The following is a 21,913-nucleotide window of genomic DNA, read 5'->3' as shown; positions in this document are numbered from 1 at the left end:
ATGTAAGAAAAATAACATTAGATAATGACCACAAGGTGCAGTCTAAGCTGTGGCAGGCTCACACCAACTTACTGTGCTTGAAACTACTAAAGATCCAATGACCAACCGAGGATCGGTCACTGAGCTCTTGGATCTGTAGACATAGATCCGACACTGATCTGTTCTTATTCCAAAGTGGATTATAACTTTTTCTTCTGTATCCATCACTATGTTCTGCCTCCGTAAGCAAAAGACGATATAAATCCTTGTGTTTAAATTATAGGACTGCGCGGACATGTAAATATACGACGTTAAGTGTCTGTGTCACACAAGGAGACCTTATGCACTGCTCTGCCCTCTTCGATTTTGCTACTCAGTGCCTGAAAACGACGTTTTTCACGCAGTGTGACACTCGTCCCCGAATAATACTGCTTCTGAAGATTCCCGAGTGCTGTTAGGTACTGAAAATTTCGAAAATTTTGGCAGAACCGTCAATATTTGCGTGCTAGTCTTGTGATGGCGCAAGGTTTTTCGTTCGTTTTTCGATAGACGCAGTTTTTTGAGTTTCACGACGTTGGCCGGGTATGTACTTTCCCAGTTGCATTAGTCCATCTTCTCCTTCCCCCTCCGTCCACCTCCTGCCCCCACTCTCTGACCATCTTCTCCACCAAACCACCCATCTTCTCTCCACCTCCTCCTGCTCCTCTCTCTATGCCTGTCAGCTACTCCCTCTTGTCTCCATTTGCTCTTTCCTCCTTTAAGACCATCTCATCTTGTTCCCTCCACCTCGAACTCCCTCCTCTAAGATCATCTCCTCCTAGCTCCACTCACTGACCGTCTATTGCTCCCTCTCTCTCCCCCCTTGCTGTCCATTTCTCATCCTTGTCTCTCAGTCCATCTCCTCCAGCCCCTCTCTCTGTCCCTCCTTGTTTCTTTTTGTAACCTTCTCCCCCACTCTTTGTTCATCTCATCCTCTAACCCTTCTCTGTATATTTCTCCCTTCCCTTTTTCTCCTTCTGTCCCTCACTTCCCCATATCTGTGTCAATATCCTCATTCCCCTTCTCCATCTGTCCATCTCTGCCTCCCCCCTTCTCTCTCTACAATATCACCCCCACCCTAATATGAGTTTGCTGGTTCTTATTCCGACAATATTTCTTTCCTTATAGTAATTAATACGTGTACCAAATTTTCTTGAAATCGATCCTGGGATTTCAAGGAAACATTTTATAAGCAGTTTTGACCGCATACGTACAAGTCACACTTTGTCACATATATATCGAACGTATTTCACACATATTTGTACTCATATTTTGCTTGTATCAGTCCTCAACATCAATGCCAGAAAAGCGTACTCCACTCGTACACAGCCGTTTTGGTCTGATTACTAAAACTATGAGGAAAATTATTCCTCTAGGCCAGTTCAAATGCTGCACATGGTAGGTCCTAAATTGCCAGGCGGAAAAATCTTGTCTCTAACGGACTGAAGCCCAACCAATACCTTCTTCTTGTTAGCAACAAGTAGGATTTTCTTGAAAACTCTCCTCTTCAATGTTTTCCTTAGAACTCGACACGTGATTGCAGCAGTATTCCGATATTGTTCACTGGCTAGCCATTGCGCCCGCTTAGATGCCATTCAACAAATGTTGTTGTTAGTTTGTGGCAGCCTCCAATGAAACATTCGTCGACACAGAAATTTGTCGCTAAGTAAACCCTCTTTCAACACTATCATGTTAGGAAAACCTCGATTGTTACGTAAATTTGTAATAATTACGCGAAGTGAGAACTTCCCTTAAATCGTTAGGTCTCAAATCCATACAAGTGACTGTAAGACAACACATTATCTTGGCTGTTTAAAATGGCTTTGATGTTACACCTACACTTCCCGTGATTAAAAATGAAACATGTTATTAAAAACTGAAATTTAATATATTTATTAACATTTCAATTTTAGAATAAATATAGCCACGTCTAACAAAACTCGCAAGTATAAGACAAGAATGTTAGGTATTCAACTACAGACGGTTCAGAAAAAAATTCTCTGTAGTTAACAGCACTTGGAAATCTTCGATTCTGTTGAGTTTTTTTGGGTCGTGCATCATGCTGCTTTAGGAAATTTATGTAGGAGGACCGACCTTCAAATAAAATCAAAACAAGCCAGTCCGAAGGTCCCTTGTTTGGAACGCCTCTCCGATCTTTATTCTTTAAGTTAGCCCCTTTGGACGCATAAATCCCTCAAGAAGTGTAGTCGAGAGGTATCACGCGTCCGACGTGACCACATCACGGCAGGACTAGGTTTAGCGGACCAGGTTTAGCGGCCTACTGCCAACGTGATGTTGTTGGTTTGGGCTGCAGTTGGCACACATTTCTAGTGTGGGCGGATTCAGTGTGCAGGTGCTGTGGTTTGTAGAAGCCTAGGATAAAGTGATCCTGACAGTACATTGTGTGCGTTTGGCACACATTATTCGAGTTGTAGTGAAGCAGAATGGCACAGCAAACGCTTTCGGTTGACATCATTGACAATTTAGAGACAGACGACAGTCAGTGCGAGGTGGACCAGGAGTTGAATGTCACCAATAGCAACTCTTGATGGGTGCAGACAACTCCCAGCCAGGAGGAAATATCCAACGGCTATACGAAAAAGAACATTAACGTGCTACAGGCTAGTGTCACATCTGTTATCTTGAGTCAAGTGCCCAAAAATGTTCTGTCCCTGCAAGAGAAATGAGTTACAATATAAAAAATTCAGATTCAAACTTTTTCATAAAATGTTTTCTGATTTTAGTAAGCAACGAATATAAGAACAGATTGGCAAAATATAAGCAATCAATATTTTTAAAGTTATGGTTTCATTTTGGAAGCATTGGGACATACATTTCACCATTCATCGATTCATGAGATATATTTAAAAGCAGTTTCGCATTTTCACTAGACACAGTCCCACATCTAGAAATCAAATGGTTCAAATGGCTCTGAGCACTATGGGACTCAACTGCTGTGGTCATAAGTCCCCTAGAACTTAGAACTACACTCCTGGAAATGGAAAAAAGAACACATTGACACCGGTGTGTCAGACCCACCATACTTGCTCCGGACACTGCGAGAGGGCTGTACAAGCAATGATCACACGCACGGCACAGCGGACACACCAGGAACCGCGGTGTTGGCCGTCGAATGGCGCTAGCTGCGCAGCATTTGTGCACCGCCGCCGTCAGTGTCAGCCAGTTTGCCGTGGCATACGGAGCTCCATCGCAGTCTTTAACACTGGTAGCATGCCGCGACAGCGTGGACGTGAACCGTATGTGCAGTTAACGGACTTTGAGAGAGGGCGTATAGTGGGCATGCGGGAGGCCGGGTGGACGTACCGCCGTATTGCTCAACACGTGGGGCGTGAGGTCTCCACAGTACATCGATGTTGTCGCCAGTGGTCGGCGGAAGGTGCACGTGCCCGTCGACCTGGGACCGGACCGCAGCGACGCACGGATGCACGCCAAGACCGTAGGATCCTACGCAGTGCCATAGAGGACCGCACCGCCACTTCCCAGCAAATTAGGGACACTGTTGCTCCTGGGGTATCGGCGAGGACCATTCACAACCGTCTCCATGAAGCTGGGCTACGGTCCCGCACACCGTTAGGCCGTCTTCCGCTCACGCCCCAACATCGTGCAGCCCGCCTCCAGTGGTGTCGCGACAGGTGTGAATGGAGGGACGAATGGAGACGTGTCGTCTTCAGCGATGAGAGTCGTTTCTGCCTTGGTGCCAATGATGGTCGTATGCGTGTTTGGCGCCGTGCAGGTGAGCGCCACAATCAGGACTGCATACGACCGAGGCACACAGGGCCAACACCCGGCATCATGGTGTGGGGAGCGATCTCCTACACTGACCGTACACCACTGATGATCGTCGAGGGGACACTGAATAGTGCACGGTACATCCAAACCGTCATCGAACCCATCGTTCTACCATTCCTAGACCGGCAAGGTAACTTGCTGTTCCAACAGGACAATGCACGTCCGCATGTATCCCGTGCCACCCAACGTGCTCTAGAAGGTGTAAGTCAACTACCCTGGCCAGCAAGATCTCCGGATCTGTCCCCCATTGAGCATGTTTGGGACTGGATGAAGCGTCGTCTCACGCGGTCTGCACGTCCAGCACGAACGCTGGTCCAACTGAGGCGCCAGGTGGAAATGGCATGGCAAGCCGTTCCACAGGACTACATCCAGCATCTCTACGATCGTCTCCATGGGCGAATAGCAGCCTGCATTGCTGCGAAAGGTGGATATACACTGTACTAGTGCCGACATTGTGCATGCTCTGTTGCCTGTGTCTATGTGCCTGTGGTTCTGTCAGTTTGATCATGTGATGTATCTGACCCCAGGAATGTGTCAATAAAGTTTCCCCTTCCTGGGACAATGAATTCACGGTGTTCTTATTTCAATTTCCGGGAGTGTACTTAAACCTAACTAACCTAAGGACAGCACACAACACCCAGCCATCACGAGGCAGAGAAAATCCCTGACCCCGCCGGGAATCGAACCCGGGAACCCGGGCGTGGGAAGCGAGAACGCTAACGCACGACCACGAGATGCGGGCCCACATCTAGAAACTTCCATTTGTTCGTTATGCCTAAAACAAATTGTAGTCCTAAGTGAAAAGCAAAAATGGGCTTAAAACTTAATAAATTTATATCAAAAGTAAATACTGCTCCAAGTGTTTAATTTCGAAACCACTCATAATAGCAGCAGGCAAGCCTAAATCTGCGTGACAATAACTTTAGATATACTTACTTTCACATTCAATGATTTCATCAATTTGATGGCTATAAACAACCACATGTCGCAATCTCCTACAATCACGTAGCACAATCTCCGCGCCGACTGTTGCTTCGAACGCTGTAGGTGGCGGCTATCATGAACTACATCCATAGCATTCATAGAAGTACCTCAGTATCTCTCTCTTGCAATAGCATCAAGCGGTGGTTTCATGCAAAAGGCACTGATATTTTAAAAAAAAGAAATGGTTTCAGGCAGAAACACTGGTACTCAGAGGGTAAAAGGAACCGATACTGCAGAGCGAGAGTTCTCCTGTTGGACAGGAGCGTATTAGGAACACATCGGTGTTACCTAGGTGTACAGTGACTGGCATAGCATACTGCAGCGGTGGTGCATTTAGACCTCGGTTCCCTCTGATGAACGGTACTGCCCAACCACATAGCACTGTCGTAAAGCCAATTTCGTCCGTCATGACGTATCATGTGTTCAAAGTGACCTGATCGCTCACGAGCCATAAATCCTATGAAGCATACTCCACGCCGAAGGACTCTGCTACTTACACCACCATCTCAGTTCTCGACGGCCTCCAGACGGTGCTTGAACAGCAATGAAATTCTTTAACAGAAGCCGTTCTGGTAGACAATAAGGACAATAATGCTGTATGTAATGTTATTACCAAATTCATGAGGACACAACTAAGCTGTATCAATAGCTGTTCAAAACTCGATAAAGTCTATCTTTCACAGACGAAAAGGTCTTTGGTCAACGTCATATTAATTTTTAGCTTGCTCGTGTATCTTTTCACTGAGTGTAGACGTACGCTATCTAATCAGAAGTATCCAGAAACACCTACAAAATGCGAAATTGGCTGTAAAATGGCACGAAATGCGGACCCGGCAGTACAAAATGAGGTAAGGAGAATCGCATTGTGAGTATAGAAGCAATAACAGCAGAATAGATCGGCCAGGAGAGGTTAGTGACTTCAGCATCGACTAGCCATTGGATGTCACCTGAATGACAAATCCGTTCAGATCATTTCGGCCCTTCATAAAGTTGTCCAAGTCGACTGTTGGTGATGTGACTTTCTGCTAGAAGCTAAACCAAGACCAGAGCCACACATTTCTGTAGCTAATGCTAAGCGACGCTTGAGGGGCTGTAAGGAGCGACCCTATATGACTATCCGAGTGGTTTCGAGTGATGAATGACGCTATACCCTGTCGCAATTCGAACGAAGGGTTTGAGTTTGGAGTATCCCTGGAGAACATTAGCTGCCACCATATGTAGTGCTGATAGTGAAGTACTGTGACGGTTCTGTTACGGTATGAGGACGTTTTATATGTCTCGGATGTGGTCTTTCCATTCCGCTTAAGAAAATGATAAAAGTGGTAGGATATGCACACTTATTGCAGCATTGAATCCTGTGCAGAGCAGAGCAACAGTTTAGAGACATAATTGTTTCTATGAGAGTGACAGTCCACCCTGTCATAAAGTAGCATGTGTGAGGCGATGATTTGTGGACAATAACACTCGTATGTATCTACATTTGTGACATGTATAGTGTGTAACCTAAGGAGCACTGCACATATCAGGATGATACTGATCGTAGAAACATGGAAAACAACAATTACCATGACATACAGCAAATGTAGTGAAAGCCTAATTTTTGCATGTGGATGGTTCTTTCAAAGTATCCATTGAAAAACAAACATGGTTTACCTTCATAATTTGTTCTCGTTCGTCATACAATTTGGTGGCGTATTACACATACCTGTCGTTAGAATTACTTGGGAATGAGAAAAAAAGGGAAATACTGACAGAGAGATTCGATCCAGTGACCTCGCACTTACGGAACTAAGCACTTACTCATTCGGTTGCAGACTCCTTGAACTTGAATGCTAGCGACCATACAAAGTATACGATCACACATAAATTTTTCAAACCCGATTTTCTCGAGAACGTTTGAGTGTTGTGTGTTCCCGTTCGCATAAATGATGATTGAGCTGCCCCTAGCGCTGGCTTCTATCATCCTACAACACCTTCTAATATCACGCACCAGATTTTCATATTCTCTGTCACAATGTGAAAACTATTAGTCCCATAGAAAAAATGAACGGGAATGTTTTATAGGAAATTTAAAGTAGTAAAATTTTGTACAGGGACACGTTTACGCTGGAAGCCACAAGAAAAACGTCACTTTTGGAAATTTTTCTACCGAAAACATGTCCCAGTACAAAATTTTACTACATTAAATATCCTACAAAACGGTCCTGTTCACTCTTTTTGTAGGACTAACAGTTTGTTGGAAGTGGGCGAGAAAATATGTCATCTTGTGCGTGGTATTTGAAGGCATTGCAGTGTGCATAAGGCCAGTGCCAGGGGCAGCTGATTCATCCTGTATGTTGAAGTCCTAGCCGGGGCCTACACACCTTGTCAATATGAACTAAATCGATGAGGGGATGTACGCAAGGTCTTCTTGTAAGGGAGTCTACTGAAATGAAATGATCGTACGGCACAAAATGCTGGGAGACCAAGTCTTTTGTTTTTCGGCCGCCTAGTGCGAGTCTTTCTATTTAACCCCTCGTCAGTGACTTGTGCGTGGATGAGGATGAGTTGAAATGCTTGGGTCAGCATAAGCACCCATCCCCGAGCGAAGAATATCTACGACCCAGCCGGTAATCTCACCCGAGATTCCACCATCTAGAGGAAGCGACACTAACTACTGGACTACGAACTCCGTAGAGTCTACTTACAAAACCAGAATAGTGGAGAAAAATGGCTCAAATGGCTCTGAGCGCTATGGGACTTAGCTACTGAGGTCATCAGTCCCCTAGAACTTAGAACTACTTAAACCTAGCTAACCTAAGGACATCACACACATCCATCCCCGAGGCAGGATTCGAACCTGCGACCGTAGCGGTCTCGCGGTTCCAGACTGTAGCGCCTAGAACCGCACTGCCACTCCGGCCGGCAATAGTGGAGGAAAGTCTCATTTAAAACAGTTGTAATTTGACTACGTGTGGCTGGACCAATCCAGCAATTGGAAGGCAAACGAAAAGGCATCTACGGTAGGAATTTTGCTCTTGTTTCTTCTAGATCGTCGAAACAAAGCTGCACGACAAAAATTGAATAAATTTGTAAAACCAGGAATTAAGGTATTGAGACTGTTGAATAATAACTTCGCCTCCTGAGGAGGTCACGAAAGAATGTGGTCATATAAACATCCTTAAAATTTCATTTATTTCATAAAGTGTTCGAAACGCCCATTTTATATTGCAGTTCAAGTTTGATGTCACAGCTGCAGGAACTTGTCGATAGGCTGAAGAGATTACTTCGATATTAGTGCATATGCTCCAACAATGCGATGTTTTAAATCCTCTAATGTGGTCGGAATTAGTGCTTAGATTTAGTCTTTGAACTTAGCTCAGCGTAAGAGTCCAGTGGCATCAAAAGAGGCGCATATGCTGGCTAACTTATTATGCCTACACTTAGTACCCAGCGACCAGAAAGAGCTGGATGAGCGTCGGCTTCTTTTCCACAAACTAACCAATACCAGCAAACTAATCACACACGTGAACGACTCAGAAATAATGTAAGCTATATTTCGATTGTGTCCCTTTTACACTGAAGAGCCTAAAAAACTGTTAGACCTGCCTGATATCGTGTAGGGCCCCCGCGAGCACGCAGAAGTGCCGCAACACGACGTGGCATGGACTCCACTAATGTCTGAAGTAGTGCTGGAGGGTATTGACACCATGAATCCTGCAGGGCTGTCCATAAATCAGGGGTGGAAGTCTCTTCTGAACAACACGCTGCAAAGCATCCCAGATATGCTCAATAATGTTCATGTCTGGGGAGTGTGGTGGCCAGTGAAAGTGTTTAAACTTAGAAGAGTGTTCCTGTCGCATTGTCCTGCTAGAATTGTCCAAGTCCGTCGGAATGCATAATGGGCATGAATGGATGCAGGTGATCAGACAGGACGCTTACGTAAGTGTCACCTGTCAGAGTCGTATCTAGGCGTATCAGGGATCCCATATCACTCCAAGTGCACACGCCCCACACCATTACAGAGCCTTCACCAGATTGAACAGTCCCCTGCTGACATGCAGGGTCCATGGAATCATGAGGTTGTCCCAATACCCGTTCACGTCCATCCGCTCGATACAATTTGAAACGAGACTCGTCCGACCAGGCAACATGTTTCCTGACATCAACAGTCCACTGACTGTGTTGACAGGTCCAGGCGAGGCGTAGGGCTTTGTCTCATGCAGTCATCAAGGATACATGCATGGACCTGCGGCTCCGAAAGTCCATGTCGATTATGTTCCGTTGAATGGTTCGCACGTGGACAGTTGCTGATGGCCCAGTACAAAACCTGCAGCAATATGCTGAAGGGTTGCACTTCTGTCGCGCTGAACGATACTCTTCAGTCATCGTTGGTTCCATTCGTGCAACATCTTTCCCCGGCCGCAGCGATGTCGGAGATTTGATGTTTTACCGGATTCCTGACATGCACGGTACACTATGGTCATACAAGAAAATCCCCACTTCATCGCTACCTCGGAGATGCTGTGTCGTTCGCTCGTGCGCCGACTATAACACCACGTTGAAACTCACTTAAATCTTGATAACCTGCCATTGTAGCAGCAGTAACCGATCTAACAACTGCGCCAGACACTTGTTGTCTGATACAGGCCTTACCGACCGTAGCGCCGTATTCTTTCTGTTTACATACCTCTGTATTTGAATACGAATGACTATACCAGTTCCTTTGGCGCTTCAGTATATATCGATAAAGCGACGGTGCAGCACTCTGTTTCCTCTTTATCCATCGTGACATATTTCCTTATTGGGTTCTTAAATCACGAACTTCCACGTAAGATAGCAATCTGTTTCATGTACAAAACCGATAAATCCTACGTTCTATTTATTGTATTGACTCCGAGACTAACTACCTAAATCTGAAGAGTGAAATGCCTTTGAATTCGTCTCTTTTTTAACTACGGAACTATCAGCAGAAATTACTTTAGTTTTTCTTGGAAAAGCGAAATTAATACCGACATCTCTGTAATTAACGAAGATATGAAGACAGACCATACGTCATTTACTGCGAACTTTCTCACAGTTCATCTGAATGAGGAAGAAGTACGAAATATCTAAGGTGAACAGCTTAGTTGAATCACCCTGTATAGTCACAGTTGTCAACGAATAGCCAATCCAGATAAAATTATCTCAAATACAATTTTACACTGTAGACTACAAATCAATAGACTGTGTACATACAGATTAGCATTGGGATGTGACTTACGTGAAATGTCGGTCTATATCGCAACCATCTGTGTGGCGTGCTTATAATTATGTATTATTTATATTTTAGGACAACTAATAAATAAAAAACGCACCACATGTTTTAAAGAAAGAATGAAAGCCGTTTGATGACGAATTGTAATGATTCGAAACCGGTAACGGTACCTTTTGAATAAAGTAACTTAAATTTGTGGCTAGTGGCTGTCTCAACACCATCAACATTTGTCTTCAAATAACAGCCACGGTCTCCTACCATGTCATCATATGACAAAATTGCATTCAGCTAATCAATTAGGAGCATAAAATCTGTGAAGGTAAAGTTTGAAAAAATCTGCAGGAAGTTAGGCAGCCATTTCCCAAAGGATTGGCGTTCACAAGGTGCTTTAGACCATGCATATATATTCACCTTTACAACCACTTCAGTATGAGAGCCAGTTTCAAGAGTTTCATGAAACGCTTCTTCAAGCACAAGGTAACAGTGTGCCCTACCTGCTGCGTCTGTGTTAGACGTTTCACTCACTGGTCCACTTGACACTGCGTTACACAAACTACCATCAGTTACAGTAGTAGTGTTTGAAACTGTAGAAATAGTAGCAAGATTATCTGAATTAGAGTCTCCTCCAAATTCTGAATCTGCTGCGTGCTTTTGTGTAACCTGTTCCCGGCAGTCAATTGCATGATCAGATAGAACTTCATCTACCATGGAACAATGTCACTGCCACAAGGCATTCTTACAGATCTAAAAAAAAAAACTATTCACGGTTGTATGAACCCTCAAACCATAAAAACCAACAAAAAATGAATAAATAATATGTTTATTACATACAAGTGTATGTACAAACTGTTTTCTCGTGTTGCATATTACCAGTCATCATCCTACATGTGCACTGTCAGAGGAAATAATTTACATTATCCCAGCGGCCAACATATCCGAGATAATCTGTGAAACAATATTACCTGAAATATTTATTCTTCATTGTAAGCAGCATTTCGCAGCGTGTAACCAGTAAAATTGGATGTAACTAGGAACTCAGTTCACGACCATTTATTCATATGTACGGCGCTGAAGAAAACTAGCTATAACTGTGGTTAAAAACGACTCCCTTACTTGTTTTATACATTATGACGTGGGAAATATTACCATGAATTGAAATTGCTGTCGTTTATATCAGACGATACCAGGAATGTTAATCCACAGGTGACAAATGTTAGCGAAAATGAAACTATCCCTGAAGACGAATGCCTCACAGACCATATAGCCCAGTCAACGAAGACCAAAACAGGTAGACCTACAGAAAAAATTCAGGTAGTCACAAATTTTTGTACAGTGGAATGGGTAGAGTGTCATGAATAACATACTCAAAACCTTGACCGATGTAGTGTAAATTTTGTGGGTGGGAGTAAGGGGAGAGGGGGGAAGGACATGTAAAGGTCAAATTTTTAGGGTTTTCTGGAATATTTCGAAAACCGCGATATTTAGCGAAATTTTTCTCAGTCAAAAATTGAACTACATTAAATATCCTACAAGAAAGGTCCTGTTCATTTTTTCTCTAGGACTAATAGTTTCCGCGTTAAACTCATCGGGCAATTAGTGGTTGTTTATTTTGGTAAATCGAGATATGAGTTGCTAATCATACAGACGCAAGAACAGCATTTTGCAAACCTATGACGGATGGAAAGGCATGACCACAATCCGGCAATTACGTACCCTCACGCTTCTAGCCTCGACCACCGTGTTTCCTGCCTGTTACACACCAGATCACAATTTATCTCTTAATACGGTTCTACTGCACTTAGGCGTAGTACACACATTTAACATTTGCTCTCACTTTGCTAAAACATCAATTTTATATCATTAAAATACTATTTTTAATAATCGCCGATTTCTCCGTCCTCTGTAAAGCGGAAACATTAGTTATATATTACAAATGAATAAGATCTTTTTGGAGTATATGTAATGTAGTTCAATATTTGACTCAGAAACATTTTCGCTAAATGTCACCGTTTTCGAGGCATTGAAGAACAGCTTAAACAACTGCCCCTTACATGAACACCCACCCACCACGCTCACACCACACCGGTTAGGGTTCCTAGTGTGTTGTTCAAGACACTCTCACCTACCATTGTACAAAAATATGCTACTTCATTAATTTTGTCTCCTGATTTTCCTTTGTTGCCAGCACTAATCAGTAAATATCCATACGATTACTGACTTATTCTCTGATATTTCAAGCCTACAAGTCTCGAAACATAAGAATGGTATTCATACTCATTAGACAATCTATAAACCTAACCTGAATATACTAATATAAAAATGTTGTTTGTCTGTATCAAATAAAATAATACACAGCAATCAAAAACAGTGGTATATACACCGTTAAGAAAAGGAAACCGATGCATCGCGAAGGAATTATCCTAATGGACTGCAATCGGTAGATGTTATCTTAACGTACAAACAAACAAATGATTATAATTTCAGAAAAATTGGATGAATTATTCAAAATAAAGAGCTTCACAAATTTCGCTACTCAATAACACGTTGGTCCATCTTTTGCCATTATTTAAACAGTTTTTGGACTTGACACTAATTAATACACTCCTGGAAATTGAAATAAGAACACCGTGAATTCATTGTCCCAGGAAGGGGAAACTTTATTGACACATTCCTGGGGTCAGATACATCACATGATCACACTGACAGAACCACAGGCACATAGACGCAGGCAACAGAGCATGCACAATGTCGGCACTAGTACAGTGTATATCCACCTTTCGCAGCAATGCAGGCTGCTATTCGCCCATGGAGACGATCGTAGAGATGCTGGATGTAGTCCTGTGGAACGGCTTGCCATGCCATTTCCACCTGGCGCCTCAGTTGGACCAGCGTTCGTGCTGGACGTGCAGACCGCGTGAGACGACGCTTCATCCAGTCCCAAACATGCTCAATGGGGGACAGATCCGGAGATCTTGCTGGCCAGGATAGTTGACTTACACCTTCTAGAGCACGTTGGGTGGCACGGGATACATGCGGACGTGCATTGTCCTGTTGGAACAGCAAGTTCCCTTGCCGGTCTAGGAATGGTAGAACGATGGGTTCGATGACGGTTTGGATGTACCGTGCACTATTCAGTGTCCCCTCGACGATCACCAGTGGTGTACGGTCAGTGTAGGAGATCGCTCCCCACACCATGATGCCGGGTGTTGGCCCCGTGTGCCTCGGTCGTATGCAGTCCTGATTGTGGCGCTCACCTGCACGGCGCCAAACACGCATACGACCAACATTGGCACCAAGGCAGAAGCGACTCTCATCGCTGAAGACGACACGTCTCCATTCGTCCCTCCATTCACGCCTGTCGCGACATCACTGGAGGCGGGCTGCACGATGTTGGGGCGTGAGCGGAAGACGGCCTAACGGTGTGCGGGACCGTAGCCCAGCTTCATGGAGACGGTTGCGAATGGTCCTCGCCGATACCCCAGGAGCAACAGTGTCCCTAATTTGCTGGGAAGTGGCGGTGCGGTCCCCTACGGCACTGCGTAGGATCCTACGGTCTTGGCGTGCATCCGTGCGTCGCTGCGATCCGGTCCCAGGTCGACGGGCACGTGCACCTTTCGCCGACCACTGGCGACAACATCGATGTACTGTGGAGACCTCACGCCCCACGTGTTGAGTAATTCGGCGGTACGTCCACCCGGCCTCCCGCATGCCCACTATACGCCCTCGCTCAAAGTCCGTCAACTGCACATACGGTTCACGTCCACGCTGTCGCGGCATGCTACCAGTGTTAAAGACTGCGATGGAGCTCCGTATGCCACGGCAAACTGGCTGACACTGACGGCGACGGTGCACAAATGCTGCGCAGCTAGCGCCATTCGACGGCCAACACCGCGGTTCCTGGTGTGTCCGCTGTGCCGTGCGTGTGATCATTGCTTGTACAGCCCTCTCGCAGTGTCCGGAGCAAGTATGGTGGGTCTGACACACCGGTGTCAATGTGTCTTTTTTCCATTTCCAGGAGTGTAGAATTGTTGTATGTCCTCCTGCGGGAGATCATACAAAATTCTGTCCAACTAGCACGTTATATTGCTAAAGTCCCGATATGCTTGGAGGGTCCTACCCACAATGCTCCAAATATTCTCAACTGGGGATAGATCTGTCAAACTTGCTGCCCAAGCAAGAACACAAGCAATAGAAACTCCCGGAATATGTGGACCGGAATTATATTGCTGAAACGTTAGCCCCTGGTGGCTTGCCGTGAAGGTCAACAAAACGGGGCCTAGAATATCTTCGAGGTACCACTGTGCTGTAAAGGTGGAGCTGGCGTCAACCTCAGGAATCATGCTATGAAACGAAGTGGCACACCAGACCGTCACTCTTGTTTCTTGGGCCGTATGGCGGGCGACCGTCGGGGAGGAAACCCAACGCTGTCCACGGCGTCTCCAGTCACATCTATGGCTAGAAATCTTATTGACTAGAGCAGAATTATCGTCAGTGATGAGCCCGGCTTCCAACTGAGCCCTGATGGGTAAGAAAGACTTTTCTGGAGACTGTCCCCGCCATACGTACTGAAAGCCAGGAGTGGGGGTCTCAGTTGCCATTTCTGTTCAAAGCAGGACCCATTTGATTGTCGTCGACGCAACGCTTGCAGCACAGCATTACATAGACGATATTCTACGCCTCTTTCTGTTGTCCTGTATGACAAGCCATTCTGGCCTTACATTTGAACAAGATAATGCTCGTATTACCACGGCGATGGTTTTTACATGTTAAATTCGCGCCTGACAAACTCTACCTTGGCCAGCTAGGTCGCCAGATCAGTTCCCAATTGGAACGTTTGGAGCCCTCCAGCCAGCTAGGATTTTAACCATTTTTTTTTGTCTTAGAATGTTGAACATATATTTACCTGCGTCACTTGAACGATTAAGGTAGACTAGAATTGTTTGCCGACTTGAAGCTAATCGAAGACGACCAACTCGGCGACATGGCGCGAAACATCGTCCTTCTGCGTCGTCTCGAGTATTATTTGAGTTGTATTTACGTTGCCAGTGGTGCGTAGATAAATGGCCGGAGAGCGAGACAGGAAACTGAGACCTACATTGATATACACGACAGCTGTATGTGCAGGGCTTCCCACTACTTTCAAAATATAGTCAAGGATTTCATTTGCCTTTTGGTTATAAGGGTAGAATGTAGTGCTAGATACAAATTCAAAGTGGAACAAGAGCACATGAGCGTCAGGTCTGTGTCTACAAATCTGATAGTTCAGGTTACATACGTAGTAATGTTCTCAGGTGTGAGGAAAATTGTACTGCAAGCTATATTCTAGGAAGATCAGTTTCATTAAAGCTGTTTCTCCTTTACGTAGTGATACCCGACAATTTGTTAATGGTTATAGGCATAAGAAGAATGGACCGTATTTATTGTGATGTCAACGGAACGCAAGTTGCTGGGCCTGTGACAGGTCGAAAAAATGACCGCATATATTGAGAATAATTATATAACTTATGTTACTGGTGAAGCAGAGAAAATTATTTGCGTTAGCTCTGTTTCCTTAATTTGCTACCCAGAGATATCAATTGTGGCAGTTCGTCCTTCCAATAGAAGTGAAAATTAAAACTCTGGTCTTATTAATATGCGGTGTGAGAGGTAAACAGCGCTAAGGAACTGAGCAAATTAGCGGTCAGATTTAATTTTAAGCGGACGATATTTACAGCCGTGCGCATATACCGGGGTCCCGGAGATACCGGTTCCGCGAGCCGGCCGCGGAATAATGTCCCGCTAATGAGGCGGCCGGTTGCAGGTGTACCTGGGCTTCGACAAGCCGTTCTACGGCATCGTGTTCAGCAAGGGCCACTACAGCAACGTGAACTGCGTGCACCTGCCCGCCGGCCTGGGCCGCAAGGCGGCCACCTTCGACATCAGCATCCACTCGTGCGGCACCGCCGGCAACTCCGAGAACGGCCTCTACGGCTACGGCGCAGACTCCGGCTCCGGCACCTACTTCGAGAACATCATCGTCGTCCAGTACGACCCGCAGGTACGTGGAGGACAGCGCCACAAATCCTCGTCCGTCCATCTTATAAATCACTTGCTGACAACTTCTTCTTTTTAATTCGGTAGTCTTTCGCGTGGTTCGATGCTGACCTCCACTTCTCCTTGCCTTCGCTAACCTTTCCACCTCTGCCCAATTTTTACACCCAACCATCTCCATAATCTGATTAGTACGCTGCCGAAAAAAAGTGCAACACCCTCAAGGACACGGTCATTTTATTGACAACTGACGTTACAGGTAGTCCATCTTTGTAGGAGTATGTGATAAATTCACACCAAATGAAACACCTGCGTCACAATAAACGGTGCCAAAACAACAGCATCAACACACAGTGTAACTCCCACCCTCTGGCGGCAACGCAGACGTTTTCTCCCGCATGCAAGCGGCTACAAACATGTCAAATGACATTCTGCGAAATACTGTGCTAAGCATCTTCCGCCTTTTGTTGCAGCTCTGCAATGAATCTTGCAGGCTATCGAGAATGAGTAGGTTCCTGCTTCGTAACGCTTCTTTACGTGTTCAATTGGCGAGAGATCTGTTGATACTGCTTGTGGTGTCACCGCCAGACACCACACTTGCTAGGTGGTAGCTTTTAAATCGGCCGCGGTCCGCTAGTATACGACGGACCCGCGGGTCGCCACTGTCAGTAATTGCAGACCGAGCGCCACCACACGGCAGGCCTAGAGAGACGTACTAGCACTCGCCCAGTTGTGCAGCCGACTTTGCAAGGAACGGTTTACTGACAAATACGCTCTCATTTGCCGAGACGATAGTTAGCGTAGCCTTCAGCTACATTTGCTACGACCTAGCAAGGCGCCGTATTCAATTGATATTTAGATTCTATTAATGTATCATCAAGAGCGATGTTCTACAAATGTGGATTAAAGTTAAGTATTCCAGAAGCTACGTACTTTTCTTTATAGCCAGCCTGCGTGAGTTTAAGCGCGTGCCTTTCGGCTTCCTCTCATTGTGTCTAGGCTGTCTTGTCTAGACAACACTGCTGATCATGACATTTGCTGTACATAATAAAAGCACATCGTGCGTGGAAGTGCATTATTCTGCCGTAAAAGCAGGTCAACTCCCTCTCGAAGAAATGACAGTACAACGGGGATAAAAGCCGGTGCCACTCGATGCTTTACCTTGCAAAAACACCAAATGTGACCGATGGTTGTAACTGATGGAGCCTCACATTACGAAGCCTGAAATGAGATCTGTCACTCAGAAATGTCTACGTTACGTTCCCTTTGCATCATGTTTTGTATTTTTCTTAATTCATACCCGCTCAATTCGAGATTCATAGACATTCCGAGAAATTCCGTCATTTTAGGTTATCGACATAGCTATGAAATTTAAGAGTAACGCACGTAGCAATAGGTGGAGGAGATGAAGAACAGCTACCGCCTGGATATTCCGGAGGTTTCTGGAATTTTTCCCGTTTTGGAGGTCTTTGAAGAAGAGCCCACTCCTTCCAGCAGTCTCGAAACAGCTAAGCTCGCCACTGGCTCTCCATCCTGGCGTCCCCCCTCGGCAGATTCGTCACCGCCGTTGACCTCACCGAAAGCCGAGGTCCCGGTGGTGACGTCACATTGGTGAGCGAATGTGAAATACGCAGTTCACCAGGTATACGCCGTACACGTGTACGTCCATTACTCGCATGCAGACAGACCCTACTCTCATCACTAAAAACAGAGCGTCGTTCCTTCTTCCAATCAACTTCTTAACGCCAGTAGAGTAGCCATGTTTGACAGCGCTATAGTGTCAATAGTAGCCCGCCCAGAGGCACATGCGACCTTAATCTTGCTGCAAGCAGACAGTACCCATTATTCCCTGATGACACAGCAGCTTCAACATGTACTCGGAATTCGTCCTTGGCTGATATTCGGTCGACTACCGCTGCTCGCACAGTGCGTCGCTATTGACCTGCGCATGTACTACGCGGACGTCCACAACCTGGTCTACACTTGTGGGAATGTCCCACAGACCACAGCTGAAAGCAGCGACACACCGTCGGTACTCTGCGCCCAACGTGTTCAGTAAGCCGTCAGTACGTCCATTCGTTTTCCCAGCGGCCCACAATGCGACCCCGTTCAGATTACTGAAGCTCTTCAGCAGGAATGTGTGTGTACTCGTCGGTGGGGCATGGTTATATCCCAGAATTAATATTGCAAACTGTTTTTACCCCTAAACTCATCACAGATACTCTTGCAGAATCTGAACAGTAGCTGTACAGTCGGGCTTCCTGAGCACCGATGAATGACAAATGAATCATTAGCACTACAACCCCTCAGTATGCTCGTATTGTACTCCGGTGAAACTGAACACGGTCCTTGACGATGTTGCATGATTTTTTACAGCAAGTGAATTTTGTTGTTTATGTGTCTCTCTTTAAAGAAGTAACTGGTCTGTTGGGGACAAATAAATTTTAATTTTGGCAGAAGCTCGCAGTCCAGTCGGACGTACAATTTTATCTTTTAGTTATTTAGTTAGTTAGTTACGTGTTCCATTGATCAATAGCACGGAAAAACCGTTATGATGTGGAACGTGTGAAATGCACAAGAAATGCGCACAGGAAACAAGGGCTTTTTGTTTACATTATAGTATTATACCTAAATATTTTTATTATCAATCTGATTCCCTTAAATGGCACAAAATGCACATATTATATCTCCAGATTTATTTACTCATATTCAAGAATTCATCTATGGTATAGAAGGAGTTGTCAAGGAGGTATTATTTCAATTTGTTTTTGAAACTATTACTGCTGTCTGTCAGACATTTTATTTCATATGGTAATTTATCAAAAAGTTATATAGCAGCATATTTTACCCCTTTCTGTGCCAAAGATAGGTTAAGTAAAGGATAGAGTAGGCCTCTCTTTTTTCTGCTATTGTAATTATGAATGTCGCTGTTGATTTTAAATTGGTCCATGTTATTGACAAAAAATTTCATTACTGAGTAAATGTACTGTGAAGCAGTTGTAAGAATTCCTAACCTTTTAAACAGATTCTTACAAGATGTTCGACTATGAACCCCACACATTCTTCTAACTACTTTTCTTTTGAGCAGTGAATACCTTTCGCCTAAGTGTTGAGTTGTCCCAGAATATCATTCCGTACGACATCAGAGAGTGGAAGTATGCAAAGTATGTTAGCTTACTAATTTCTACATCCTCAAAATTGGCAATTATTCTGATTGCAAAAGTTGCTGAACCTAGTCGCTTTAGGAGATCCAAAATATGAATTTTCCAATTAAGATTCTCATCTATATGTACACCCAAATACTTAGTATGTTCTACCCTGGCTACTGACTTCTTTCGATGTGTTATCTTTGTGGAGGAATTATACTTTTTCCAGCAGAAAATTGGATGTACTATGTTTTTTCAAAGTTCGGAGCAAGCCCATTCGCAGAAAACCAATTAATAACTTTTCCAAAGACCTTATTTGTATCATTTTCCATCGGACTTTGTTTTACTGGATTAATAATTAAGACTCGCACAGCGTGTGACCGACTGGTGGTGTGGGTGCGCAGGTGCAGGAGGTGTGGGACCAGGCGAGGAAGCTGCGCTGCACGTGGCACGACCAGTACGAGAAGTCCGTCACGTTCCGGCCCTTCCCCGTCGACATGCTCGACGTCGTCAGGGCTGACTTCGCGGGAGACAACGTCGGCTGCTGGATGCAGATACAGGTGAGCCACTCCATCGGAGTCTAACGAAAACTTTCACCATTTCTTAACAAATAGACCCCTTCTCCGGTTTCAGTACACGTAGGAACAGTGAGATCTATTGTTGTATTATATATGCGTTTATTACACTACTGGCCATTAAAATTGCTACACCAAGAAGAAATGCAGATGATAAACGGGTATTCATTGGACAAATATATTATACTAGAACTGACGTGTGATTACATTTTCACGCAATTTGGGTGCATAGATCCTGAGACCCAGAACAACCACCTCTGGCCGTAATAACGGCTTGATACGCCTGGACATTGAGTCAAACAGAGCTTGGATGGCGTTACAGGTACAGCTGCCCATGCAGCTTCAACACGATACCACAGTTCATGAGGAGTAGTAACTGGCGTATTGCGACGAGTTGTGTTGCTCGGCCGCCATTGACCAGACGTTTTCAATTGGTGAGTGATCTGGAGAATGTGCTGGCCAGGGAAGCAGTCGAACATTTTCTGTATTCAGAAAGGCCCGTACAGGACCTGCAACATGCGGTCGTGCATTATCCTGCTGAAATGTAGGGTTTCGCAGGGATCGAATGAAGGGTAGACCCACAGGTCGTAACACATCTGAAATGTAACGTCCACTGTTCAAAGTGCCGTCAATGCGAACAACAGGTGACCGAGACGTGTAACCAATAGCACCCCATTGCATCACGCCGGGTGATACGCTAGTATGGCGATGACTAATACACGCTTGCAATGTGCGTTCACCGCGATGTCGCCAAACACGGATGCGATCATCATGATGCTGTAAACAGCTGTAAACTGGATTCATCCGCAAAAATGACGTTTTGCCATTCGTGCACCCAGGTTCGTCGTTGAGTACACCATCGCAGGCCCTCCTGCCTATCATGCAGCGTCAAGGGTAACCGCAGCCACGGTCTCCGAGCTGATAGTCCATGCTGCTGCAAACGTCGTCGAACTGTTCGTGCAGATGGTTGTTGTCTTGCAAACGTCCCTATCTGTTGTCTCATGGATCGAGACGTGGCTGCACGATCCGTTACAGCCATGCGGATAAGATGCCTGTCATCTCGACTGCTTGTGATACGAGGCCGTTGGGATCCAGCAAGGCGTTCCGTATTACCCTCCTGAACCCACCGATTCCATATTCTGCTAACAGTCATTGGATCTCGACCAACTCGAGCAGCAATGTCGCGATACGATAAACCGCAATCGCGATGGGCTACAATCCAACCTTTATCAAAGTCGGAAACGTGATGGTACGCATTTCTCCTCCTTACACGAGGCATCACAACAACGTTTCACAGGCAACGCCGGTCAACTGCTGTTTTTGTATGAGAAATCGGTTGTAAACTTTCCTCATGTCAGCACCTTGTAGGTATCGCCATCGGCGCCAGCCTTGTGTGAATGCTCTGAAAAGCTAATCATTTGCATATCACAGCATCTTCTTCCTGTCGGTTAAATTTAGCGTCTGTATCACGTCATCTTCGTGGTGCAGCAATTTTAATGGCCAGTAGTGTATTAGAGATGGGTGTCTGCCGCTACGAAAACGTAAATATACCGCGCAGTGTTCAAGGTGCGAAGTATGCCTTAAACCGTGTGCTAACGGAAGAGTAAACGCAAACTCAGTCCACAGGTCCTGGCGGGCTTGTCGGTATGGACCGACCATTGTGTCGTTCTCTGACAATGGCGTCAGTGGCGGTAGAAAGGGCGTGGGGTGAGCGCACCGCTCTCCCGGCCGTTGTGGCCTGGAGCAGCCGCTGTTCCGTCAAGTAGTTCCTCCATTGGTACCACGAGGCTGAGTCTAACGGAAGCGTACGAAACCCAAATCCAAACAGTAACTAAACAGAGACACCCGAGAATTTATAGGGGCGGACATTGTCTTGAAAGGAGGGTATAAGATGAACATCAACAATAGCAAAACGAGGATAATGGAATGTAGTCGAATTAAGTCGGGTGATACTGAGGGAATTAGATTAGGAAATGAGACACTTGAAGTAGTAAAGGAGTTTTGCTATTTGGGGAGCAAAGTAACTGATGATGGTCGAAGTAGATAGGATGTAAAATGTAGACTGGCAATGGCAAGGAAAGCTTTTCTGTAGAAGAGAAATTTGTTAACATCGA

General features: G+C 45.2%; 1 protein-coding gene across 1 annotated transcript in view; it reads left to right on the top strand.

The window, feature by feature from the left end:
• Positions 1 to 21,913, top strand: part of LOC126100467 (uncharacterized) — a gene marked incomplete at its 3' end in the record, with an annotated part of 38,189 nt that overhangs the window by 3,936 nt on the left and 12,340 nt on the right. Inside the window, exons 4-5 of the mRNA XM_049911108.1 lie at positions 15,849 to 16,085; positions 19,629 to 19,784. Of these exons, the coding sequence (XP_049767065.1) occupies positions 15,849 to 16,085; positions 19,629 to 19,784 (393 nt within the window). The remainder of the gene's footprint in view (positions 1 to 15,848; positions 16,086 to 19,628; positions 19,785 to 21,913) is intronic.

The sequence above is a fragment of the Schistocerca cancellata genome, chromosome 1 (assembly GCF_023864275.1).
Source record: "Schistocerca cancellata isolate TAMUIC-IGC-003103 chromosome 1, iqSchCanc2.1, whole genome shotgun sequence".
NCBI lineage: Eukaryota > Metazoa > Arthropoda > Insecta > Orthoptera > Acrididae > Schistocerca > Schistocerca cancellata.
Note: the sequence above shows the minus strand (reverse complement) of the source record. Positions and strands in the feature narration are given on the sequence as shown.